A 26,601-nucleotide genomic window follows, 5' to 3' on the forward strand; every position below is an offset into this window, starting at 1 on the left:
TCGGACTGTCGGGAAGCCAGCGGGAGCGCCGCGCTCCGCCCCGCCTCGCGGACTCCCTCCGGGGCGGTGCCGGCGTCTGCGCCTGCGCTCTGGGCGCCTGCGCGCGGGAAGGGCTGCGGCCGGCTGGCGGCGCTGATTCAAGTCGGTCACAGCCGGGCCTGTGTCGCGTCTGGAGAGTCGCGCCCGCTCCGCCGTCACTCGGTCGGCGTCCGCCCGGCGGCAGGGACGGGGGCGGCGGCCCCGCGGGGTGGCAGCGCCGAGCGCCGTCCTCGGGGCGGGGGTAGTCCGGGGCCGACGCCTCAGAAATTTCCAGAGGCGGGGCGGCCGGGGAACCCCGTGCCGGCTTCCGGCCCTGCCGGCCGAGCCCGAGGGCCCGCGGCGGTCGCTGCTGCGCGGGGCGCGGCTCCGGGGCTAGACCGGGAGGCCGCCGGGCGCTCGGCGCCGCTGCTCGGGAAGTTCCAGAACCTTCCATGGGGGGAGGGTACACGGAGAAAGCGGTTCGCTGTGAGTCGGGCCGGCGGCGCGCTCAGCTCTGGCCGTGACCAGGAGGCCCCGAGGACGAAGACGCGCTTCCTCCGCGCTTCGGGGCGCCGAGCCGTGAACACCCCACGGAGTAACGTGGCGTCCCGAGTTCGCGCCGCGGCCTTCCGTCGCGCGGCCGTGCGGATCCGGGTCCGCTCGCTGCGCTCGGCCTCGCATCCGCAGGCCCGGCCCGCGGGGTGCACGGCGGCGGAGGTCGCGTTGCGGCCCTGGCCACGGTCCTGGGGAGCGCGGGGTCCCGGACGAGCAGAGGGAGACGGGCCGGTGGGAAGGGACTCGTCCTCTGGGCCCAGCTTCCGGGATGCAGCCGCGGCGGCTGGATCGGTCCCGGGGGGCCCGAGGACGGACCGACGAACCCGCACAGTGGGAATGAGTTCGGTGGGACGCGGGTCACGTCTGCGACAAGAGGGTTGGAGGCCGGGAAGTGGGCTAAGCTAGTCGCCGCGAAGGAAGATGGACGCAGACAGTGACCTGTTAAAACGTGAGGAAGTTATGCGGGTGAAAGCCCTGAAGGCAGGAATGGGGGCGAAACCTGCTTCCCGGCCTGTGAGCCTCGGCCGTCCGCGCCCTCACCGCCGCTGCGGGAAGGAGCGTTGCTCTGCCACGCTAGGCTCCCGGCCCAGACCGGCCTCCGCAGAAACACGCGGTCACCGACCTGTGTGCACCAGGGGACAGGCCGGACGCCGAGGCTCCGCGACACAGCCCAAGCCCTCACCTTGAACTCCACCTTCGGCTAAAGACAAAAGATGTCGGGGTGGGGACTGGGCTATGGGAAGTTCCCGGAAAAGCACAGGACACGAGGGTAACACGGCTACACTGATCTACGTCCTTGCCTGCTCCGCTGTAGGAGCTTCTGGAGACCTGGTCATCCCCCTCTTCCCGGTACGGCCAGGAAGACCCCCTCACAAATGGGGATTTCCCTTATATAGAGAAACCTCTCTTAGGGGGGAAAAAACCTACTCCGTTTTCAGTTTATCCTTAGTTTGACAATACCCTTGTCTCCATATTTATCTAGACCAGGGCTATCCAACAGAAGTTTAATGTCCTCTACCGAAGTAATTTTAAAATTTCTAGTAACCATATCTGGTAAAAAGAAACAAGTGAAATTATTTTTAGTATTGATATAAGCCAACATATCTGAAATACTCAACATGCGATCAATATAAATTGAGATGTTTGACATTCTTCTGTACTAGGTCTTTGACATATATCATAGTTAGCATACATCTCAATTCAAAGGAGGGGACATTTTAAGTGCTAGGGACTACCTTTTCAGACCACACAAATCTACTTTCCACCAGAATTCCCAATATTTTCAAGTATAAAGACCTCTCAAAATGTCAAAAGGATAACCACAGTATAGTTGGACACTTTTTAAAGATTTATTAATTTCAGAGAGCGTGGGAGGAGAGAGAGAGAGAATGTCCAGCAGACTCCACACTGAGTGCAGAGTCCGACCTGGGGTTCCATCCCAGGACGCTGAGATCCAGAACTGAGCCGAAATCAAGAGTCAGTTGCTTAACTGACTGAGGTCAGTTAAGTGCCCCTATACTTAGGCACTTTTAATATCCACTGACTGATACATCACTGAAAAAGTTCTTACAAATACATTTAACAATGCTTTTCCATGTATGTTTCTTTTGCACATGGGTGTCAACTGTTCAACAAAATTCACCAAGTAAATCAAGATGTAACTGGCTTCATTAAAGGGTTTGTGAAATGGGCAGCATCCCTTTTAGCACATGGAGGGGAGCTCTAAGGAGCTGTACAAAACAGAAGGTTTTATAGGAAGGAGGATGGGGAAGAAAGTTATTGGCAAGAGAAAAGGATTGTTCAGGTGGGGGAAGCTGGGGGTCTATGAAGACGACCTCATCCTCCTGTGGGGGAGGGGATAGAGAGGACCCACGATGCTGACTCCGTGTTCCTGATTGGCCGGTAAAGACTAGCTCCTGGGCGGCTGAAACTGTGGTTTCATTAGATATCGCGCCCTGCTGTGGTTTCCTCCCTAACACTCTATCTGGAGAACGGTGCGATGGGGTATGGTGGTACTTGCCACCATATTACGTTACAAACAACATGCTATCATGCTATTTGCTCAAGCTACTGTGGATTGGACTTTGACCCAGCGAGCTACACTGATCACTCTTTTCAGGCATGACCTAAGTTCTGTCATCAACACAAACTGACCAGATGACCCCTTTCTGAGGGCTCCTTGCAGAAGGGACTCTGATGTCCTGCCCGCAGAATGACCACTAAAGGGTCCCAAAGTCGCCCAGGTCTTCTCCTGCCTCTCATTCACCAGCTGGGAGACCTCAGGAGACACACTTAGACTCTCTTAAGCTCAGTTTCTGTGTCTTTACGAAACAAGAGCAGTGGGGTCCTTGGGGGGGCTCAGTCTTGGCTGAGTGACCGACTCTTGGATTCAGCTCAGGTCCTGATCTCGGGGTGGGGAGATCCAGTCCCGCATCCAGCTCTGTGCTCAGCACTGAGTCAGCTTGAACATTCTCTCTCTCCCCCTTTCCCATACTTGGGTGTTTGCACTCTCCCTTTTTCTCAAACAAATCTTAAACAAAACAAGCAGTATCTACTTGATAACTTCGTGTGAGCATTCCAAGCACCTGACACGTTGACTCACTGAATGCTCAGCAGAGTTCCTTATACCATCTGCTAAGTACGTAGCCCAGGGTCACACAGGGTGACTCAGCAGTGATTTGAACCCAGAGCCTGTAGGGTCAGTCCCTGGTCTACACGGCCTTTCTAAAATTGCAGCGCATCTCCAGTAAGTAACATGTGTAGCTACTGAGGACGCACGAGTCCTGCAAATGTCTGTCTGTTACCACTGCTATTGCCAGGACTCTAACGCCCGTGTTGGGGTGTTCTGGGAAGGCTCTTTCCAAGTTGAAATGCCTTGCTTCCTCATTCAGAACAGAGCTCTACATCCCAACCTGCACATCAGTCTTTACCTGGGTTGATCTTTCCTCTCTAAAAATTCCTTTTGATCTCTAAAGGAGTGCAGTATTTGGCCCATGGCTCTGAATCTGGGTTCTGATTACCAACGCGGCAATTCAGGGAGAAGAAATCCCTCTCCCCACCCCAACTCAGCATCACAAGCTCAGAAATACTTGTTCTCTGTCAGGCTCTCTGGTAGATGGGATCCTGCACTCGTGAACAAAACACATGGCTCTGGGTGCCTGGGGACTCTGTTGGTGAAGCGTCTGCCTTTGGTTCAGGTCTCAGGTCCCAAGACTGAGTCCTGCATTGGGCTCCAGCTTAGCGGGGAGCCAGCTTCTCCCCCCTCCTCCCTGCTTGTGCTCTCTCTCACTATCTCTGCCTCTCTCAAATAAGTAGAATCTTTAAAAAAACAAAACACCAAAAACACATAGTTCCTCTTCTCCTGGAAATGTTAACAATGGGGTATGACATTAAAGACGTCTATAAATACAAACCGCATTGTGCAGTGTCATAAAGAGCGAAAACAAACAGGCCACTGGGAAGACAGGCCGAGAGAGGATTTAGGTGACAGAGTCCGAGGACACCTCTCAGAGGAGGTGACATCCGGGGAAGCAGACCTGAGAGAGGAACAGGAGTTTCCCAGGTGAAGAGTGAATGACAGAACATGCCAGGCAAAGACTTGAAGCAAAAGAGCTTGCGATGCTTAGAAAGTGTGGGACATTGTACAGGGGAAGGGGTAGAAAATGAGGCCGAAAGCCACGCAGGCCGTGTGAGGGTCTGACAAGAAGCATATTGTGCGAGCTGAAACCTTTGCACAGTGCAAAGTGGGACTGAGCCCGGACTCGTCGGGCCTCTGGGGGTGGGTGTGGGCACATCTTTAACAGGGAGGAGGAATGCTGATTCCGTTCCAGGATGTTAGTGCTGCTTCTGAGAGAGTGAATCCCTTCAACACTCCGTCTGATAGTTTTGCCTGGAATTTGCCTCGTAAATACCCACAAGGTCTACTAGGATACGTGCAACATCAGAAGGAGGTGAACACAGCTGAAGGACGTTGACTGTGACCAAACAGGGACCAGGAGCTACGAGCACCACGAAACTGTCCGGGCGGACAAGAGAGACACGTCGTGACCACGACCCAAGTACGGAATTACGCTCGGCGCCACGCTCTAACTCCAGCACGGACCGTGTACCTTGTACACTGAGGTTTAAACCACTGATTCAGGGCACCACAGACCAGACTGGATTGGGACAGAGGGGACAAGGCTGGAGAGAATCAAATGAATGAATGCAGGTCAAGCCCTCCACAATGGTGCCTGACCGTCAGCGCGCTGAGCTACCATTGGTATCTACAGTGATTTATTTTTTCTAAAACAGGTTTTGAAGTCAAAGAACACCTGGAGGAATAACAAAACATTTGGATAAACAAGTTGGCTATGTTGGCTGTGTATTACCAAAATGACCAATGTACAAGAGTTTCACAGTGGAGAAGGCAAAATCAAAACAGTAAGTGTAGTATGCAGTAAGACCCAGATTTTTAAAAAACGTTGCAAGAAGGGAATGTCCTTTGTAAATATTTATCCTATAACAATGTTAGGTTATGAAGGGCCTCAGCAATACAACACAACCGCCGTTTTTGGGAGTCCCAGGAGGGAGCTGGTGCCACGTGACCAGCCACCGGAGCCTCTTCACAGGGATCCAAAGTCAGCGGCTGCCCAAAGGAGTAAGTGTCCCTGCACCGAGAAATGGACCCTCTTGTCCTCGCTGGGTTCCTAACCTGTCTCTGGAGGACCCCAGCACACATCTAGAAGTGCTTTAGCGGACGGACCTTTGCTTTTCCCCCGACAATATCCACCACTTCAGTGTTCCTTCCGGTTTTAAAGCCCCAGTGACTCTACAGAAAACAAAGGATAGAGAATGATGAGTTGGGCGTGCTGAGTACCAGAAAGTAACGCGACCGAGGCAAATGTCCTGCCCAGACAGTACAGAATAAATTCATTCCCCAGGGGGCGCCTGGGTGGCTCAGTGGGTTAGGCCGCTGCCTTCGGCTCAGGTCATGATCTCAGGGTCCTGGGATCGAGTCCTGCATCGGGCTCTCTGCTCAGTAGGGAGCCTGCTTCCCTCTCTCTCTGCCTGCCTCTCTGTCTACTTGTGATCTCTCTCTGTCAAATAAATAAATAAATATTTAAAAAAAAAAAATCCATTCCCCAGAATGGGCTGCTCACATGTAGGCCGAGTCCCGGATCTCAGAGCACAGTGGTGAGGACAACAAGGAACGTTTCCTGATGGGTAGGGCAGGCACGAGACCTCCTGAACGAACAAGCAAGCTTGCTGATCTCGACGCACACATCCCGCCTGCCGAGGAAAGCCGGGTGCGGATCCGCCAACCCCGGGATCTTTGGTGGGGATGAAAAACCATCTTTGAGAAAGGGATCTAAAGAGAGTTCAACACCCACGGGGTCTTAAGGAGGAGGAGGAGGACCCTGGGAGGGAGTAAACGGATCCAGAAATACAGACATTAAGAACAACAGTTACTCTAACGGCTTTATTAAAACGCCGGCCACAGCTCTCTTCACAAAACCGCCAAGTCCCCAGAGTCATTCGGCAAGTGTCAAGACCTTCTACCAGCAGGAAGCGCGTCCAGAAAGGCAGGTCTTCCATGCTCCTGTTTCTTAATACAACTCCAAAGTATTTAAACTTCTGAAAGCTTCATTCAGCCAGCATTTCAGCAGCAATTCTGACTTAGCATTGTGCCTGTAATGCTGTGTCTTTGTTCACACGAGCAAAAGCTGATCATTCTCCTCTCTCTTAGGAGCCCACAGCTCACGGGGTTTAGACAGATATTTAAATAAACCAGTTTTGAGCAGCAAAGAGGTAAAAAGTGTTAGGGAAACAAACTACAGTACAGTAGTCAAAGTTACAATACATTTAATCCACTATTTTTAAAAGTATAGATGGCGTGTGGAATCACTTTCATGAAAGAAACGTACGCACTGTGCCCTTGACTGCGCCCCGACAGATAGGACACCTTCTCAGAGATGGGGCGCACTCCTGGCACACGACCAGGTGGCCGCAGGGGATGAACACGACGGACACCTCCTTGTCCATGCACACTTTGCACGTCCTCTCCTCCTGCAGTCGCCGCAGCTGCTCCTCCAAGGGTAAATCTGGAAAGAGGGAAGAATTTTTTATTTTTAAAGATTTTATTTATTTATTTGACAGACAGAGGTCACAAGTGGCCAGAGAGGCAGGCAGAGAGAGGGGGAGAAGCAGGCTCCCCACTGAGCAGGGAGCCCGATGTGGGGCTCAACCCCAGGACCCTGGGATCATGACCTGAGCCAAAGGCAGAGGCTTAACCCACTGAGCCACCCAGGTGCCCCAAGAGGGAAAAATTTTTGATGAAAGGCAACTTGCTTCTCCAATGAAAAGCTGAGAAAATAAAACCCATGATTTCTATGGGTTTAAATTATGAGTACTATGTTAAAAAATAAAATAAATAAATAAATAAATTATGAGTACTATGTTACCTGAGACATTTTCCGGGGGAATATACTTTAGGTCCTGTTGCACTGGGGGAGAAACACAAAAGGGCATTATTAGTAACAAGTATAGTTAATATTTAGCCACAAAGTATCCATTTTTAAGCGAACCACTCAGACTCGGGCCAAATGCTATCAACAGTTGTCACAACGTCAAGGGCAACACAACTCTTTCATCTTGTGGTACAAGCTTATACATTAGACTGAATCATCTCTGGGAATCCCAAAGTATTGCTGAAAGCCTATTTTCTTTTTTTAAATTGAACTGACCTGAATTTTAAGTACCCGTGAGTTGACATACTGTGTAATACTTGTTGCTGGGTGCAGAATTGGGATTTGACACTCCGCGCCCTGCCTGCCGCTGGCCACATTACCAGTGTGTTTCCAGCTAACCCAGAAAGTTCCCCGGAGTCATCAAGCAGCACTCACCAAAGATACGCTTGTAGAGCACGGGGTCCGATTCTTGCAGAGAGTTTTTAAACACGGCGGCGGCTGAGCTGCCCCTCCCTAACACAGTGTCGAGCAGCTCCCCGGCCTGCAGAGGCGTCCGTGCCTTCTGCTCCAGCACCCCACGCTCGTGCTCACTGATCAGTCCGGCTGCCAGCAGGCTGTCCAGGATCGGGAGCACGTGAGTCAAGCGCTGGAGAAGCACCGTTCTGTTCTTCCGGATCAACGCTGCATCGTCTTTAGAAAACAGAAAACACAGACACATTCCAGCTCCGCTCAGACCTCCTTCACACGGACACATGACTGCAGTCATGCCCTGTTCGCACCGCAGGGGGCTGCTGGGCCTGGGGGTCCCTGCCGCCCGGCGTCAGGACCTGCACCCTGTGAGGGCAGCACTGCGTGTCATGGGTCCCTCCGTTCGTGCTCCCAGCAGCGCCCGCGGGAGGTGCCGGTGCTCCCACCTGGCAGTGGACAAAGAGACGCAAGCACGTGCTGTGGGACGCGCCAGGAACGGGAACGGTGGCAGACTGGTGTCTGGCCGCCTCCCGCGGTCTCTGCACAGCCACTCAGCCCCTCACCAAATCCAGTGCAGAACCTAAGAACACTGAAATTCCAAATCAGTTGGAAAGACAGAGGAGATTAAAATGACAGAATGTTTATTTCTTAAATTATCGTTCACCTGGAAATATCTCCAAAATTCCCTGCTGGGATAGTTTTAATTATTTCCCCAAATTAGACATGATATTGCCATTACCCAAATCTTTTATAGTAAATGGGGAAAGACACTAACAGCCTTTTAAAAATTAAATTGTACTTGTCAGTAATACCATCCAGTCTATAGGATCATTCTATTCTCTGTTGAGATCCAGAATTTGTATCTATTGATGTAGTATTTTATATTTTGAAATTCTGCAATTTTCTTATCCCCTTAGAATAGAATCTAAGTTTAGTCATTACTACACAATTTTTCCATGATCCATAAGGCTCTTTCTATAAAATAACCAATGACAGAAGATGGGCTGTCTAAAAAATTATTTGAGGGAAGAGAACTGTTGGATTTTAGAAACAATGACTCTAACAAGTAACAGGACATAAAAATAGAACCATTCAATAAAAAATAGTGCTTAGTAAAAGAGTCAAGGCCAGAGAGACCCATTCTGAAGGTAACTGGAGCTCTGGGCAGAACCGGGAAAGAGGACGCGGGCCTAGCACGGTGTCTGGCATAAGCGTACGCTCCATCCACACCTGAGGCACAGCCGGGCAAGCAAGTCTTAGTGATCCAGACAGCAGCGGAGACAGAGACGTCAGAGCCAGGGGGCTAAGATTAGCACCTCATCTACTGGGTTAAATCATCTGGTGCAGAGGCAGTGATACCCCAGAAAATTAATGTAGAATTCATACCTCGCGTGGACATATATTCATTCTTCCATCTAAGATTTCTGGTCCTTTTGTTAAAAAAAATATTTATTAGAGAGAAAGAAGAGGGGTGAGGCGAGGAGGAGGAGAATGGGCAGAGGGACGAGCAGACTCCCCACTCAGCGCAGAGCCCAGCATGGGGCTGGATCTCACCACTCTGAGACTGTGACTGGAGCTAAAATCAATCATCAGATGCTCAACTGACTGAGGGACTCACGTGCCCCTAAGGTTTACTTCTCTATTTAACTTAGACTAATGTAACAAGTTTTCTGAAATTTTTAAAACTTTTTTCTTTTTTTTTTTAAAGGTTTATTTATTTATTTGATAGACAGAGAGAGATCACAAGCAGCCAGAGAGGCAGGCAGAGAGAGAGGAGGAAGCAGGCTCCCTGCTGAGCAGAGAGCCCGATGCGGGGCTCGATCCCAGGACCCTGGGATCACGACCTGAGCCGAAGGCAGAGGCTTAACCCACTGAGCCACCCAGGCACCCCTAAAACTTCTTTCTTTTTAATATTTTATGTATTTATTGCTCAGAGAGAGAGAGACAGCACAAACCATGGGAGCGGCAGGCAGACAAAGAAGCAGGTTCTCCACCGAGCAGGGAGCCCGATGCGGGGCTCCATCCCAGGACCCCGGGATCATGACCTGAGCCGAAGACAGATGCTTAACCAACTGAGCCACCCAGGCATCGCAAGATTTCTAAAATTGTATTGCTAGTGGTTGAGGAAAAAAAAAACTCATTTCAAAGTCACAGACTGTCTTCTTTCTGACTTCTGAGAGGTAAAGATTTGAATACACCTTTGAAGTCTATTATTCTTTCGCTCTGGAAATAATATCCTAAATTGTCTCTTTATTTACACACCTGTCAAGAAATTACTTACCTACTGTTCTTGGGAAATGGTAAAGCCCTCAGTAACCTAAATGGAAATACTTCATCTGCTCATTCCGACAGCCTGAGCACGAGCACACGCAGCCGGCGCTGCGCAGCATACACGACACAGGCACCGGACGCTGCGAGACCTGACGATGGCAAACGACATATGTCGCCGGCCGACATCGCAGCACACTGGGGATTTTCTTAGAAAGAAAGACAGAGGTTTCACCGCGGGCGTCCGCAAACAGTTGTGGAGGGGGCGTTCTCATCTTTGGAAGATGACCACCAGCTAAGACGGAGACCACCCCTGCAGGGACGCGCACCGCTGTGGGCTGGTGGTTTGCGGAACCGAGGAAGTCACACTCTAGTAAAGGCAGGATCCGATGTACTGCCCAGGCTGACCAGAAGACAAACCCTCCTACGGAGCAGGCTTCGTGAAGCCTGGTGGACAACCTCCCAATCACCCGGGGCAGAAAGAGATTCCAGATCATGCTGGACAACCACGAGGGGCAGACCCTTTTCCCTTCCTGGGCTGTGGGCGTACCCAGGGGCAAGGGCTCTCCTAAGGGAAAACACCTGGGACTCTCCGGGTCATTTATGTAAAATGGCCAGAGCTACACAGCGGTGAGCCTGAGCAGAAGCTGGACTGAGAGACTCATGAGGGCGGGCTCAGGGACACCGAGAGAGTCCAAGAGCTGTAGGTGCCGACTGCCATCGGTGACAGACCGTGCTTCCGGGACCCCGAGACCTCTAATAAGAGCTCGTGGAAAGCTGCATCTAATGTTGGAAAGACTTCTGGGTCTGGTCCACGCTTGGCAAAGGGCAGCAGAGCAGAGACGAACACCTCTGCCTGTCGGGGTCCGAGTGTGGACGGCATTCAGAGTGGCCAGCTGGGAAGGGATGTGCTCGGGGGAAGACAGCGAATGTCAAGGGCCGCAGAGCAGAGGCCGCAGGGCAGCCAAAGAGGCAGGGATGGTCGTGGCCACCCTGTCTTGAGAGAATGTGCACCTGTGTCCTCGCCCTGCCCTCTGGAACAGAAGGGCCCCTGAGGGGGCTCCCATCCGTGTGTGCAGGCAGGACACTCAATCATGCTTCGTATGTTCCTGGGATATTAGTGCTGTGGTAGTGTCCCTGGGCTGAGATGCTCTGTGATGCGAGTACTAAAGGGACCGTCCCTGATCCCACTCCTATTTACAAGAGTGGGCGTGGGGTCACAGCGGTGACTGATTCCATACGTGGCCAACAGCCCAGAGCACAACTATAAATTAAGAACGGGCTTTCATGGGGCACCTGGGTGGCTCAGTGGGTTAAAGCCTCTGCCTTCAGCTCAGGTCATGATCCCAGGATCGTGGGATCGAGCCCCGCATCAGGCTCTCTGCTCGGCAGGGAGCCTGCTCCTCTTCCTCTCTCTGCCTGCCTCTCTGCCTACTTGTGGTTCTGTCAAATAAATAAATAAAATATTATAAAAAAGAAAAAAAAAAGAATGGGCTTTCACTCAACACACACATTTTCAATCAACTGATGGGCAATTCAAATACATTGTGATGTAAAAGCTTTCCAGAGTTCAAATTGAGAACACTGAACAGAACTGCCCTGAGTTTTCTGTGACTGACACACAGTGACATCACACCTGCAGTGACCTCACAGCTGCAGAGTGACATCACACCCGCACGGGGACCTCGCATGGCATGGTGACCTCACACCTGCACGGTGACGTCAGGCCCGCGCAGGGGACGACACTGGTCAGTGTGGGTACGTACCTGAGTCTCTGTTCTCAGCTGCTCGCTCTTTCTCCTCTTCCCTGAGCTCGTCTTCCGCGTGCAGTAAGTCCGACACAAGCTCGTTCACGGTCCTGTAATTCTCCCCAGTGCTCAGGATCTTCCTCTGCACGGTCTGCCTCACCAGGCTCCTGCCGAAGCCCATCTCCAAGGCGGCCGCCACCACGGGCGTGTTCATCATGACCGCGTCTTCTGAACGGATTTCTCCAGGTCCAAAATGGACAACTACAAGAAATAAAGGATTTCTCCATGCTGGGAGAGGCTGTATCTTTTGAATTGAAAGTTACTACAATTTCAAGAACATAAAGCCCAGAAAACATATGGGCATTGTTTTATATTAACTTTATTGAAGTTAAAACCATGATGTACATGTCCAGTCACTAAAATAAGAACATGGAAAACCACACTGCCATTCAAAATATGCATTGTTGGGCATAACTGTGAGTGGGAGGAAGAGAATGTCGGGGATCCCGTCCACTGAGCATTCCTTACTCCCTACGATGAACGAACAAATGAGCTTTCTAAGTCCATTATGTTTTCTGTGTTTTTCAAAGAGGTCACTGTCCGCACTCACCCCACCCCGTGGGCCTCCCAGAGCGCCCCTCCTGTCCAGTGCTTCTGAGCAGCGCCACCGGAGTGTCTTCAGAAACACAAACCCGGCTGTCGCCCTCCTTCAGAAATCCCAGCAACAATCCCCCTGTTCCCACAAACGCTCCACTGTGGCTCACAAGAGGCCACCCATCCGAGCCCCGCTCGCCTCTTCGGTCTCACTACTTGCCACTTTCTCACTCCCAGGCGACACTCCGCCCAGAAGTCACAGACGGACGGCGCACGGGTCACGCCCGGCCTGGCTGATCGCTCGGAGCGTGGACCTGCCTCCTCCATCTGCCTGTTCGCAAATCCCACTCTGGCCGTATGGAATTTTGTTCAGTTCTGCTAATGTCCCTGTTTTGTTTTTGTCACTTAAGCCTTCCATGCACTGTTCTCTCTGCCTAGAATATTCTTTTTCTCCCTTTGTCACCTGCTTAACTCCTACCCTTCCCTTCGATTCTGTGCCAAGGCAAGTATGTCCTCTGGAAAGCCTTTCTCATCTTCCAACATCGGGTGCACAGCACAGGGGCTGTGGGCCCTCAGGGGCTCCCACAGCACAGCACCCTTTACTTTTCCAACCATATCCCTTCCTCCTACCTGCGTCCTTATCTGTACCCCCTGGACTGTTCGCTCACGAGAGCAAGGGTTCTGTTTACCCTGTTCCAGGTCCTGGTTTAATTCTGGTTCTATGGTTTAATTCAGTTCAATAAATATTCTGTGTGTCTGGTCTCTGAGACCAGACACACAGAATATTTATTGAACTGAATTAAACCCTAAAGGATGGAGTAGAACAGCTTGTTCAAATCCTGGCTCTGTCACCTTTTAGGGTTAGCCTCAAAAGACAGGACATTTAGCCTCTCTGAGCCACAGGGTCCCTGCTGAGGAATAGGGGTAATATTTCCTACCCTTTTCTTGTTACAGAAAGAGTATGTGACCAATCGCATGTCGTCACGCCCGTGTCCCCATAGGGTCTGAGAACCAGGGCGAGGCTGGGTACCTGGCGTCTATTACACGTACAGACACTCACGTCCCACCATTAGACGACACCACTCAGGACGGTAGCTTCGGAGTGGAGACCAGAAATCTGGCTCCTTAGGCAATTACGATGCACGCTAAGGTTTAAGAAACACCAGCTTAATGCACTGAGAGCGCATAACACAGAGCGTCGTACAAGTACACCTTGTGACCGTTACCAGCTTTCAATCTCCATGGTACCTGTGGTTCTGTTTAAACGCAGTAATTATCATCATTATACGTACTTGGTGATTCAGCATTTTCATCTTCTGTGTTGTCTGAAGTAGATAACAGCTACAGGAAAAAAATTTATAAATTAAAATACAAGTCTTAGCCTGTTACGATATAAATGAGTCAAGAGATCTATTTTATTCAACTTATTGCAAATTGACGTGCTTGTAGGCAAAATGATTTTTTTATCTTGAAAGCAATTTTTTATCATTTACATTCAAGAGCTATTCTCAACACCAGAAACTCTTTCTCATGGACTCTATATTCATAACAGCAAGAAAAGTGCCACACCTTCCAGTGAGCTAGGAGACAATCGCTGTTTGCATTTCATCCCCAGCATCTTACATTTCCTGGGTCATCGTTTGGGGTAAGTTGGATCCTATAGCAGTTCTACCGACTGTGGCTAAAAAGGGTTTGACCCTCAAACTATTATATAGGCACTTACCTGCTTTTCCAAGATTATTTTCCATTCAGCACTTTGACTCTCTCCTGCCATACCCTTCTGGCCTGCCAAATTTCTGCTGAAAAACCTCTGCTAGGCTTATGGAGTTTCCCTTATACGTAACTGTCTTTTTTCCACCTTGCTTTTTAGATTTTCTCTTTATCATTATTTTTTGCGACTGTAATTACTGTATGTCTTAATGTGGACCTCCTTGGGTTGATTTTGTTGGGGGCTCTCTCTGCTCCCTGGATCTGGATATCTGTTTCCTTCTCCAGATTCAGGAAGTTTTCAGCTATTTGTTCATCAAATAAATTTTCTGTCCCCTTTTCTCTCTTTTCTTCTTCTGAGATCCATATTATGCAAGTATTTTTATGCTTGATGGAATCAATGAATTCCCTAAGTCTATTCCCATTTTGCACAATTTTTTTTCTCTCTCCTGCTCAGCTTGGTAACTGTCCATTACTCTGTCTTTTGGTTCATCAATTCATTCCTCCACTTCTTCCTGCCTACTGTTCAAGTCATCAAGAGTGTTTCTTGGGGCTCCTGCATGGCTCAGTCATTATGCGTCTGCCTTCAGCTCAGGTCATGATCCCAGGGTCCTGGGATCCAGCCCCACATCAGGGACCTCCCTGTTTGGCAGGTCCCCTGCTTTTCCCTCTCCCATTCCCCCTGCTTGTGTTCCCTCTCTTGCTATCTCTCTGTCTAACAAATAAATAAATTTTTTAAAAATTAAAAAAAATTTTTAAAAAGAGTGTTTCTCACTCATGTCTGCTGTGTTACTCTTTACCTCTGTGTTACAGGCCTACTCACGTCTTTTCTCAAGTCCAGTGAGCGTCCTTCTGATCACTGCTTTAAATTCTCCATTGGGCATGTTACCTACATCTGATTCACCTGGGTCTCCTGGTGCGATTTTGTTCTGTTCTTTCCTTTGGGGTGTATTCCTGTCTCCTCATTGTGTCTAACTCTGTGTGTGTTCTGTGTGTGAGCAAAGACAGCTTCATCTTCTGCTCCTGAGAGCAGTGGCTGTATGAAGAGGTTGTCCTGTGGTCCCCCGAGGTGCCACGTCCCCCACTCCCCCGCCGCCAGCACTTCAGGGCTATCTCCCGAGTGTGCTGTCCGTGTCCTGCTGCTGTGGCTGAGCTACTTTTGCCTTCAGTGCAGGCGTCTACAGGGGCTGTCTTGGTCTGTTGTGGGCAGGATTTCGTCCCTGAGTCATTTGTGGGCCAGTCTGGGGTCACTTTGGGTTTGAGCTGAGTGAGACCAGAGTTGCAGTAGCATCGAACCACAGGGCACCATCTCTGTGTTGTTCCTGAGAAGCTTTCACTGGTGGGCAGGGCCTGCAGGCCAATCAGCTGTCTGCTCCCAGCCCGCTGCCGGGGATGGGGTGGGAGCTGGGACGAGGTGGCCCGTTGGGTTGCCTGCGCGCTGTCCTGGTTTGGATGAGCTCTGACCAAGAACGCCTCAGATGGAGTGGATCCACAAAGGACCTGGTGTTGGCAAGGTTCATGCCCATCTTCTGGTAGGAGGGAAGCCCAGGCACCAGCACTGAGGCCAGCCCAGGGGAGGAGGTGGTGTGGGGTAAGCAAGGGAGGCGGTGAGAGTCGGCACCGTCCTGGTTCCCACAGGAGGCCGTGTGTTTACGCCGAGGGGCATAGGCAGAGACCAGTGCTGGCTCTTGCCACCCTCAGGGACCTCCGAGACCACAAGGAACTCTGCCCCCCATGGCCCAGGTGTGTTCTTCAATCTGCTGTTTCTCACCCTGCGTCTCCATGGGCTGTTTCTTGTGCTGTGTCTCTAAGGGCAGGGACTCAGTTTTCCTCTTACCCACCAGCTGCCCTAGAGCCAAGCCTGGCGATTTTTTAAAATACCAGTTTTCAGTCCTGCTGACAGTAAAAACTCACAAAATTCGGCCCCTCTGGTCTTCAAAGCTAAATGTCATGAGGATTCATCTTCCCTGGGTGGGGGGGCTCCCCGGCATGTGGGTGTGTTTCTCTCCCCCTCTGGGCTGTGGCTCCCTCCCGCAGGTGGACACAGTCTCTGCCCTTCCCGCCCTCTTCCCTGTGGCCTGCTCTCCACAGTGTAGAGAGTCTGTGCGTAGAGTCTGCTCTGCCAGTCCCCAGGTCATTTTCTGGGTTCTTTATGCTGATGGGGGCTTTATCTAGTTGTATCCACGGGACGGGCAAGGGGAGCCTAGGGTCCTCCTGCTCCGTCATCTTCTCAGCAATCTCCTTCCAGGAAGATTAGAAGGAGCAATAAAATTCTCTTTCTCGGGGCGCCTGGGTGGCTCAGTGGGTTAAGCCGCTGCCTTCGGCTCAGGTCATGATCTCAGGGTCCTGGGATCGAGTCCCGCATCGGGCTCTCTGCTCAGCAGGGAGCCTGCTTCCTCCTCTCTCTCTCTGCCTGCCTCTCTGCCTACTTGTGATCTCTCTCTGTCAAAAAAATAAATAAAATCTTAAAAAAAAATTCTCTTTCTCAAGTCTTTTAAACAAAAATTAGTATTTTAAATGCTACATCCCAGCCAATGTTTTCCTCAAATAATTCAACTGATTGTGACCTTATTATAGCAATACTTGGGGCTATACCTTAAATATTATTTTTCAGGAAGTCTCTAATTCTGAATATATTTTTATCCAAAGAATAATTCTAAGATCATGTTGAGTATTTTTTAAAAATGGAATGTACTTTTAAAGCCACTCTTGTCTTTTCATTAAAGTACTGTACTCTTTAATTATCAGAAAATAATTTATCTGTTGTTAACTGATGAAAAAGCCATCCCTACCTGTTCGAGTAGATGAGGGTAACTGGCTTGAATCCGACTGATGAACTCCTGTCCTTTGATGTGTATCAGGTACTCACACCTAAAATGGAAACAACATTAAGCGTGGGGGTTATTCTAACCGCACCATCTGTAGCCTGTGCAGTGTTCCCGCCGACTATGGATATCATGGCACCACGTGACACTCATTTTGCCTCCCACAGCAGAAGCGAGACGCCGTAAGCGAGGCAGGTTGCACGGGGCTCCCAGTGCCCCGGGGCAAGGCAGGCTGTTCCACTCTGAGCCCCCAGCGGCTCTCTCCCAAAGTTCGAGGAAGGCTACCCACAGGCTGCACGCTGAGAAGAAAGCCAAGGGGACAGGTAGGAAGCTCTCTCATGGACGACCCTGTTCATGCACAGGTTTGTCATTAGAAAGTTTACAACATATGAAGAGGGACAAGGGAAGTGACGAGGAAGGTGAACGCGTCTCCTGGTGAGTCCGATTCTCGCGAATCTGGCAGTTCCTAGACAGCACACACTGCGGTCCGGCTCAAGCACAAGACGACCCTCACCCTACCAAAGCGAACCCGCCCTTCATCTCGTATGCTCGGAAAACGGCCACTGCGAAAGGCCAGCAGCACTGCTCAAAAACCCGTGGATAAGGTATTCTTAATCTCTGTAACTTGAAATCTGAAACATCGGGGCATGTAAAGGGGCTACAAATGACAGCACCGCACTAAACACAGGAAGAAGGCAAGTCATTATGAGCTTAGTAAGTGACACTAAAATCACAAAGAGTTTTGAGCCTGGAAACTCTAGATGATCATAAATCACCTAGTCTCAGTGAGAAAAGGAGAGTGTGAATTAGGACGGAACTGTCAGAAGCGCAGGAACGGACGACCAGGGGTTCTGTGGTGACAAAAACACACGTGCTGGGTCCCTCTTCACCCTGACCCCCGATTTAACATCGCGACTTGGCTCTGATTCTTCTTGCCAGCTCTGTTTTCTCTTTCTATCCATGGAAACTACCATCTTCCGACATGCTACATAACTCATTTATTAAGTTGTTTTCTTTAAGATTTTATTTATTTACTTGAGAGAGAGAGCGCGAGCATGAGAGGGGAGAAGGTCAGAGGGAGGAGCAGACTCCCCGTGGAGCAGGGGGCCTGACGCGGGACTTGGTCCTGGGACTCCAGGATCATGAGCTGAGCTGAAAGCGGTCACTTAACCCACGGAGCCACCCAGGTGCCTTAGTGAGTTGTTAACTGTCTGCCTCTCCCACTATTAAATTCATGTACGAGACCAAGTACAGCTGAGTATTTTGACCACGAAGACAGTGCCTGGCAATAAACAATTGACTAATATTAAACATCAAAAGAATGGAAATATGTCCAAGACATAAGATTGACTTATGTCAATCAAATCATAAGGTTTCAAAACAGCATCTATGGGGTGCCTGGGTGGCTCAGTGGGTTAAGCCGCTGCCTTCGGCTCAGGTCATGATCTCAGGGTCCTGGGATCGAGTCCCGCATCAGGCTCCCTGCTTGGCGGGGAGCCTGCTTCCTCCTCTCTCTCTCTCTTTGCCTGCCTCTCTGCCTACTTGTGATCTCTGTCTGTCAAATAAATGAATAAAATCTTAAAAAAAAACCAGCATCTATAACACCTAATTCATGTAGTATTATATACATTTATCTGTATATGTATACATGCATGAAAAATGTCTGCAAAGATATTCACTAAAATGCTTACTGATCCTCTTTATTTTCTTTCAAATGTTAAAATAACTTCATTTTTTAAAAATTTAAATTCAATTAATTAACACCTGGTGTATTATTGGCTTCAGAGGTAGAGGTCAGTGGTTTATCAGCTGCATACGACACCCAGTGCTCATCACGTCACGTGCCCTCCTTCATGCCCGCCCCCCAGTGACCCCATCCCCCATCTCCCTCCCTCCCAGCAACCGTTGGTTTCCTTTAAGAGTCTCTTATGGTTTGTGTCCCTCTCGGATTCTGACTTATGAGCCTCTGTTTTGCTTCTTAAATTCCACGTGAGTGAGATCATACGATAATCTTTCTCTGATTTATTCTGCTCAGCATAATACCCTCTAGTTCTGTCCATGTCATTGGAAATGGCCAGATTTCCTTTTTCATGGCTGAGTAATATTCCATAGTATGTTTGTGCCACACCTTCTTTATCCATTCATCAAACGGGTCCTCTTGAGAGAGTGAGACTTCTGGACGCTTACATTTTTCTCTCTGTACTTTTCTACAAGGTGTGATTTTGGTTTTTCTAATAAACATATACTATTTTAAAACATACATATTTCTTGATATGCGCAGAAACACCCTAACCGCTATCTTCCACTAAAACAGATCATTTTTCTAAGTCATCTGTCCTAAATTTATTCAGAAGTGCCTTCTTGAAACAGAGTCCAGCAAGAGCTGATTCTAAGGAGATACATTCAGCCCAGCTCACAACCACCACCACCATCTGCAAAGAGAGTTTCACAAGTTACCTTGGAAACCACTTGGCGTGCTCCACCCATGGGTCGTCTCCAGACTCCCAACACCGCAGTCCGCCGTCACAGCAAAAGCATTTGACGTCGTCACTGTGACCTAAAATTAATTTTGGACCAAAACATATGAACTCCTGTAATGTGCCCACCCTGCCCATGTAAGATGCAGCCCGGGGGCGTCCTTACCAGTGTAATAGAAGCCGGCGGTGGCGAGCTGCTCGGGAAGCACGGGCGCGCGGGAGGGCCAGCTGCAGAAGGTCTGCAGACGGGCCGCGTGGGCCCGCATGCTCGCGTTGGACATGGTGCTCCGCAGCGCGTCCTGGAGCTGCCGGCCCACGAACGGGCAGTCGGGGAAGTGTCTCAGGTGTTCGGACAGAGCGCTGTCACTCGGCTCCCAGTTGCTCAGCTTCCCGCCACAGGCGAAGCAGGCCACTCTGTCCCCAGGTCCCACATAGTAGAAACCGGCTCGGGCCAGATCCTGCGCCGGCGGGGAGGCCAAGGGCCAGGTCTGGAAGGTGAGCAGCCTGTCCTCCGCAGTCTTCAGGGCTCCCTCACAGGGGCTGGGCCTCCGGGGAGCAAACTCCCGGTTCTCTCTGAAGTTTACGGGACTCGATGGGAAGCTGGCATAAGACCCGCTGAAATAGCCCGTGGTCTCCAAGCTGGGCGGCAGCGGGTGTGTGGAGCTCGCGGCGGAAGGAGGCTGCGGTGGCGGACGGCGGGCTCCGGGCTCAGAGGCTGTGCTCAGACCCCGAACGAAGGCACAGCTGGGGTACAGCTTCCTGTGCTTCTCCACGGGGCGGTCTCCCGGCTTCCAGTTGTCCAGCATCAGGCCGCAGCAGAAGCACCTGACCTTGTCGTTGACGCCGGTGTAGTAAAACCCCGCCCGCGCCAGGCTCCTCTCCGAGACGGGGACGCCGGCCGGGAACGTCGAGAACGTGGACATGCGGTACAGCTCGCACGAGTGGTCGTACCTCAGCTCAAGCGCGGGGGCGCTTTTCAGCAGGCCGGACAGGCAGAGGCTCTCCTGGACCAGGTCCATAGTGAAGGGGACAGGGAAGGAAAGGGACTAGCCTTTCTCGGGGGAGGTAGTTTTGTGCACGGCTCTTGGTTTGGGCTCATTTTGGTTCTGGGCGGGGCTCAACAAGGGCACCTGTCTTGTCTTCTTGTCCGCGCGCTCCGTGTGTCGGCTGGCTGGCGCTCTGCCTTCCACACGCGCATTTCAAAGGACCATGATGGACACGGCCCCTTAGCATAATCTTTACACCAGTGTAAGTGAGATGCCACACAGCTCCTCCTGAAGACAACCATAACCCTTCAGGAAGGCACAGGGTGCTGTGGGGCATCAGAGGCCACTCCGCGCCTGGTCCCCCTGGCATGGGGCAGCCTGCAGCCAGCCCGTCAAATGCGGGATGTTCTCAGCTGGCTTGTTATCAGGGGAAACCGTGCTCAGTAAGTACTCTACAGAAACTAAACTCAAACTAGGTTCATCTTGCTTTTTTATTAATGACGAAATTAATGACGAAATTTGGTAGCCAGAAAGAAAGAAAAAGGATAAGACCTACCTTAAAAGGAGAATGCACGACCCTATTTCACTGATTCTGGATGCATCTTTTCAGTGTCTTTGTTATCGAGAGGTATCTCACAGCTAATAACATCAGATTTTAACTAGCAGATTTTTATTTCCCAAAAGTATTTAAATTGACAGTGTGTCCTACAATCAGTGACATCTCAGCATATCCCAAATCTTGCTCAAATTAAATAATTTTTCTTTCTCTAATAATTTTAATAGGGCACACAGAACGATCTAGAACTTCCCTACAAATAAGAGCTTAAATGGGGATAGAACTGGCTGATGGGTCTTAAGGCCTGTTTCAAAATTTATTAAATAAGAATCACTTCCCATAGTCAGGAGCTTGGTGGCTGAATTACAGTGGCTCTATTTCAATTAAATTATCAGGACGGATGCATTCCTGACTGCCACCCATCAGAGGTCTCTCCTGCACATCTCTCTACTTTAGCAAAGGGCCAAGCGTTTACTCTCCGTTCTAGATAACTGCCACTCATTTTTAGATCTTTACCAAACACGAGTTCCTTTTTTCTATGCTGCACGGCAGCCAGGGGTCCAACAATGTGTTCCAGCGAAAATCACTTCCCCTTTATGCCCCAAGTCAGATTCAAATCAAGATTATCATCACTGTAGGGTTAGAACTCACGGGACTAGATTCGGTCATATGAGCCAGGCTTTTTTAAATTAACATTCTTTGGATACCAGAAACTCCAGTTCACTATTGAATTTGTGTATTCATGCACAAAACTACCTCCCGGAGATCAGACTAAGTCCCTTTTAAGGGGTTTAGGCCTCCATTTTGAGATGTTTTGACGTATAAAAGAAACTGGAAAAAATCTAGAAGGCGGCGAATAGTTTGCCTCTTTTGTAAAACCTGTTTTAAAAAAAGAAAGACAGTTTCAAAGTCAAATAATCCATAGCTGTAACACAGTGCTCTCTTCAAACCTTTCCCCCAGCGCAGAGGCTGCTCATGCAGGACTGGGCGCCGCGCCCACAAGGTCCTGCAGGACCGAGAAATCCTGGGGGGACCCACTGGCTCCAGCCGGTGCCAGCAGGAGTGCGAGGAGGCCTGGCTCATGCTGGGTTAGACCTCGGTGCTTGACTCATTCCTGTAACTTGCTATTTTGAAATTTTTACAGAGAAGAGTTACAGAAACAACAGAATTCCCACGCACATGGTGGGGACTCCCCTGGGGGAAGGGAAGGGGCAGAGGGAGAAGCAGACTCCCCGCTGAGCAGGGAGCCCTATGTGGGGCTTGATCTCGGGACCCCGGGACCATGAGCAGAGCCTAAGGCAGATGTTTAACTGACTGAACCACCCAGGTGCCCCAGGATCACAGGTTTTCTTCTTTAATGTTGTAATTAATTACCAACATTTTTTAAAAGTAAGAGACTTCCCATGACATTCTTGATCCCAAGCTCTTCTTGAAAAACCCGAGGGCGACAGGGCAGTCCCCACACAGCGACAGGGAGCTGGCCGTGAGGGGAGGCGCCACTGTTCCCAGCAGGCGTGCCGGCTCTGACACGCAGAGTGTCCAGGACATGTGTCACTGAACGGGCACCACGGGTCTTCTGCCAGGGCCATTATTAAGAAAGTGAAATTGTCCTAATACCTGTGTCTGTCGAAAGCGACAGAAATGCAAAGTGGACCAAGAGAGACAAGTTGGGAAAAAAAAATGAAGGTGCCATATTTCTTCGTGGAAAAGGAGACTATTCCTACACGTTAAGATATGCACATAAAGTATGTTTTTGTTTAAAAGAGACGCCTGTCTCTGGTCATTTATGCTGCCTGCCTGGCCGGTCTATACCCTGACCCTGTGCTCCCGAAGCCCAGCTGTGCACACAAGGCCCACAGACTCCCGTGGGCAGGCAGGCAACCATTTATGATCAGAGGACGAGACTCCAAAACACCCATGCCGCATCCGTCCGAACTCTCCCAGCCGCTTCTGCACACAGACCGCCGAGAGCTCTGGGGGACGCCCGGCACCTCACGGGCTGGGGCCACCATCCCCGCACAGCTGTCCGTGGCTAGAGGCAGCTCCCTAGCCCACTGCCCCCTGCAACTCTGAAGCCTTCGGGATCCTTCCCAAAGTTCTCCCTGCTCCCCTTTGGAAGACTGCTTTGCCTTCTGTGTCCCTAAGAGACCTCACTGCGCAGTAACCCTTTCATGCCCCCAAATCCGTGCCTTTCTCCCTACAACCCACCTGCTGCATAAGAGATCTGCCTCCAACCCCAGCCTCTCCCCTCCTCCTCTCTCCCGATTCTTCCTTCAAGAGAGCAGGCACACCGAAGTCTGTCTTGGTCTCCGAATGAGAACAGCAACGAAAGTCCTCTTTGAACCCCACTTTCCATTCTAGCAACTACAGTCGACTCTTGAGCAATGCAGGGGTCGGGGTGCCCACAGCCCTCCCCACACTGTTGAAAATCTGATTCTGTTGACTCCCAAAAACTTTGTAGTAAATTGTACTTGACTAAAGGTGTTACTGGTAACAGTCGTTGGATGCGTATTTTGGATATTGTATGTATTATGTACTGTGTTTTTACAAGAAAGTCAGCAGAAGAGAATGTGAAGAAAATCAAAGGAAAATGCATTTACACCACTGTACCATACTGATGGAAACCGTAGGCGTGTAAACGGACGTGAGAGGTTGGAACCCAGCTGTTCAAGGGTCAGCTGGGCGGCGTCTCACTTTCCCTTCACAGCCCGTGAATGCACAAGCGTCTACAGCCGAGGCCTCCCAGAACAACTGGATTAGGCCAACATGTCTGAAACCACCGTCAGCATTAATAACACCAGAGCCTTCTTTTCCAAAACCTACGGAAATGTTTGCATCTGACGCTGGGGCCCACTTCCTCTTAGAAATGTCCCATCCCACGGGCATCTGGGGGAGCTCCGTGGATGAAGCGTCTGCCTTCCGCTCAGGTCAGGATCGGGCCCTACTACGTCAGGCTCCTTGTGCAGCAGGGAGCCTGTTTCTCCGGCTCACTCTGCCCCTCTCCCCACCCCCAGCTCGCTTGCTCTCTCTCACAACTAAACAAATAAATCTTAGAAAAGAAATGTTCTCCTTCCTTGGCCTCTTGATGCCACTCTGGGGTTCCTGTCTCCTTTCTAGTGGTTCTGAATGGCTCAAGGTCTCGGCCTCTTCTCTTCTCTTAGCAGCTCTGGCGGGTAACCTTCTGGACCCCAGGGCTGGTGGGCGTGTCCCCCCTCCAGGGCACCTGGCAGGCCCACAGCTCTGAGGCCGGAGGGAGAGTTTACCTTCCCTTCCTGCCTCCCCCAGACCCTGAGGTTCTTCAGGGAGAACCAGCTTTCAGCTCTGGATCAGTCCTCCCACTGCCAACATCCACAGGGCTCCACACAAAATGGAGAACATTCTCCATAGGTGCTGAACAAGGGAAGGTCAGCAGACCTGCCCCAGCACCCTGTGACCACAACACACTCATTTGTATGGTATTAAGAACATCAGCTCTCCATGAGTGACTACAAAGTCCCATGGCTTAATATCAGGGTTTGAAGTCACAGATCCTGGGTTTTCAGATACCATTCAGATCCTTTAGCAAGGAAACCTCCCTGAGCCCGAGCAAGCCCATTACCCACAGAGATAGTCACGGCACCTACCGGGAACACAGCCCCAAACGTGCTGGGAGGGCGTCCCTGCACACAGCGGCGCTTGGCAGCGGCGGGGGCTGGGATGACCACTGGCAGACCCAGTTCGTCGGCATCGGCCGCGCCCCAACACCGGGCTACCTAGACCAACCGCACTGCTGGCTGCCGGAGCTGCCCTCCGGAATCGCGACCGCAAATCTACTCTCCGCGCCAACGCGCGCCGGCACTCCCTCCTCCACGGGGTCGTCTGGGGCGGACAGCTGGGAAGCGCAGGGGGCACCCTCCACGGCGCGGACCACCACCGGGCCCTGGGGGTCACCCCAGCCACGAGGGCCTCCCGCCCACGGGCTCACCGCCGACTGGCGCGCGGGTGCTCACAGGCCAGGGGGTCCCCGCAGCGACGCCTGGCCCTCCCGCCTCCCGGCCGACCCTCGCCCTCCGCCGCGCTCGCCCGCGCTCGTCCGCACACGCGCACCCCGACGGCCCGTCACCCACCTGCCGCCCCGAGGCCCCACGCGCCCGCGCCTGCCGCCGGCCGTGTCCTGGGGTGGCCGCGGGCGCCCTGCTCTCCGGGGCGGGCGGGAGGCCTACGCGGCTTTTAGCGGCCCCGCCGCCCCCATCCGTGCAGCCCGCGGCCGGTGCTTTCCTCGCAGGCCGTGGGGGAAGTCCGCGGCGGTAACCACACGCACTTCCCCTGGGCCGCGGCCTGGCAAGCTCCCCGGGGGATTTCCGCAACCCCGGGGGCGCCGCTGTGCCGGCCGCGGCCTTTCCGCCCGCGCGGCTGCGGCCCGGGTCACCGCGCCCCGCTTCCCGACAGCAGTGACGTGCGCGCGGCGGCCGGGGGCGCGGGGAGCAGGGCGCTCCGCCGGGGTCTTCCCTGGGCCCAGCACGGAGCCGACCCTCGGGCTTCGGGCATCAGAGCTTCGTCTCTCGGCGGGGCCGCTGCTCTAGAGCGGGCGCCGCGCGGCAGAGCCTGGTCCTCCCGTCTGCGGTCCGCCCCCCGGGGAGGTCTCCGCGCGGGCGGGGCTTTCGCTGGAGTCCCCGCCCCGCGCCGCACCCAGCGCCCCGCACCCCGCACCCAGCGCCCTGCACCCCGCGCGCCCGGATCCAAGGGCCCGGCCAGGGCGGCGACCGGCTGCGCGGGCCCGGCCGGGCCTGTGCTCCCGAGAGAAGGCCCGCCACCCCCCCGCAGCCCCTCCTGCCCTTCCTCCGTGTCGCGGGAGCGCGCGCACCTCCAGGGCCCCGCAGCCCGCCGCCCCGCGGTTAGGGCCCCCGCTGGAACCGTGCCAGGATGACTGCGTTCATCCTCCACGTGGAAAGGTCAGTCCTCTCCTGCGCCCGCTCCGTTCAAAGCTTCATGAGACGTTTTCTGAAAACCTCTCTGTGGTCTTACACACTGCGGACCATGCACCCGCCCAAAGAGCACCCGCCCAAAGAATTTTGAAAAACTCTTCTCTGCACAATTTTAACTTCACATTACAATGTTAGAAGCTGCCCCAGTTGCAAAGCAACTGCCAAACGAAGACTAGGTGTTTTAGAAGGAAACTGATGCAGCACTCTGCAGAGAATTCAGGGAACTGTAAGGTTCTAACCATTTAATGCCCAGCATCACCACAACACATCAGCTTCAATAACTGCGAATATTGTATCATTGCCTTTCGTCCTGAACAATCTACTTCCCTCGCAATTTCATTTAATTTTAATTTTGATTCCAATATAGTTAACAAACAGCAATAGATGACTTCCAGGTGACCCCACAGAATTTTAATGTGCGCTTACAAGAGACATCTCTATACTCGTATTTCTGAAATAAATATGTGCATGAGCCAATTTAATTTTTTCCTGTGATCGTAAAGCTCCAAGTGTTGAAAATATCTCCGATTGCATCACTGATACACCAGTTTCAGTACATTAGTTACAGTTGACCAAACCATATAGATCATAAATACTGATGATTACTAAAGATAAAAAGTAAAATTCTACTACAAACACAATCTTAATGGGGGCTTCAGCTCATATTTGAGCAACCTGTTCAAACGTGTGTGTGTTGGTATTACCTATTATTAGAGTATGACCAGGTCAGCACAGGTTCTGCTCCATTTTTCCATATCCAAAGGTAAGTGCTGAAAACCTTCTCTACATAAGTAAATATAGATAGGACCAGAAAAATGTTTTTATGTCAATTTTTCACAATTTTCTGAACTTCTATTTTATACCCCCCCTTGACATTTAACGATCTTTAATTGAAATTTAGTTATCAGGAAACCACTCTATTTTGTTGAAATCAGTGGCCTGGAAACCATGGGCCTTGTGTTGCCAGAGTTAGGAAACAAAAATAT

The 26,601-nt window shown here is 51.4% G+C and overlaps 1 protein-coding gene across 2 annotated transcripts; it reads right to left on the minus strand.

The window, feature by feature from the left end:
- Window positions 1-6,020: 6,020 nt before the first annotated feature.
- On the minus strand, window positions 6,021-25,183 carry LOC122912258 (baculoviral IAP repeat-containing protein 3-like). Of its 2 annotated transcripts, none has more exons than XM_044257782.1 (9): window positions 24,758-25,183; window positions 19,276-21,530; window positions 19,090-19,189; window positions 16,600-16,678; window positions 13,393-13,441; window positions 11,525-11,767; window positions 7,458-7,712; window positions 7,017-7,058; window positions 6,021-6,656 (listed from the first exon to the last, which is right to left on the minus strand). In XM_044257782.1, exons 2-9 carry the CDS (start codon window positions 20,126-20,128, stop codon window positions 6,463-6,465), a joined length of 1,815 nt encoding a protein of 604 aa, XP_044113717.1. In that variant the 5' UTR covers window positions 20,129-21,530; window positions 24,758-25,183; the 3' UTR covers window positions 6,021-6,462. The 2 variants fall into 2 exon arrangements, with proteins under 2 accessions (XP_044113717.1, XP_044113718.1); XM_044257783.1 differs by lacking the exon at window positions 24,758-25,183 and adding an exon at window positions 24,275-24,348.
- Window positions 25,184-26,601: the final 1,418 nt, after the last annotated feature.

This window comes from Neovison vison, chromosome 7, assembly GCF_020171115.1.
Source record: "Neovison vison isolate M4711 chromosome 7, ASM_NN_V1, whole genome shotgun sequence".
Classification (NCBI taxonomy): domain Eukaryota; kingdom Metazoa; phylum Chordata; class Mammalia; order Carnivora; family Mustelidae; genus Neogale; species Neogale vison.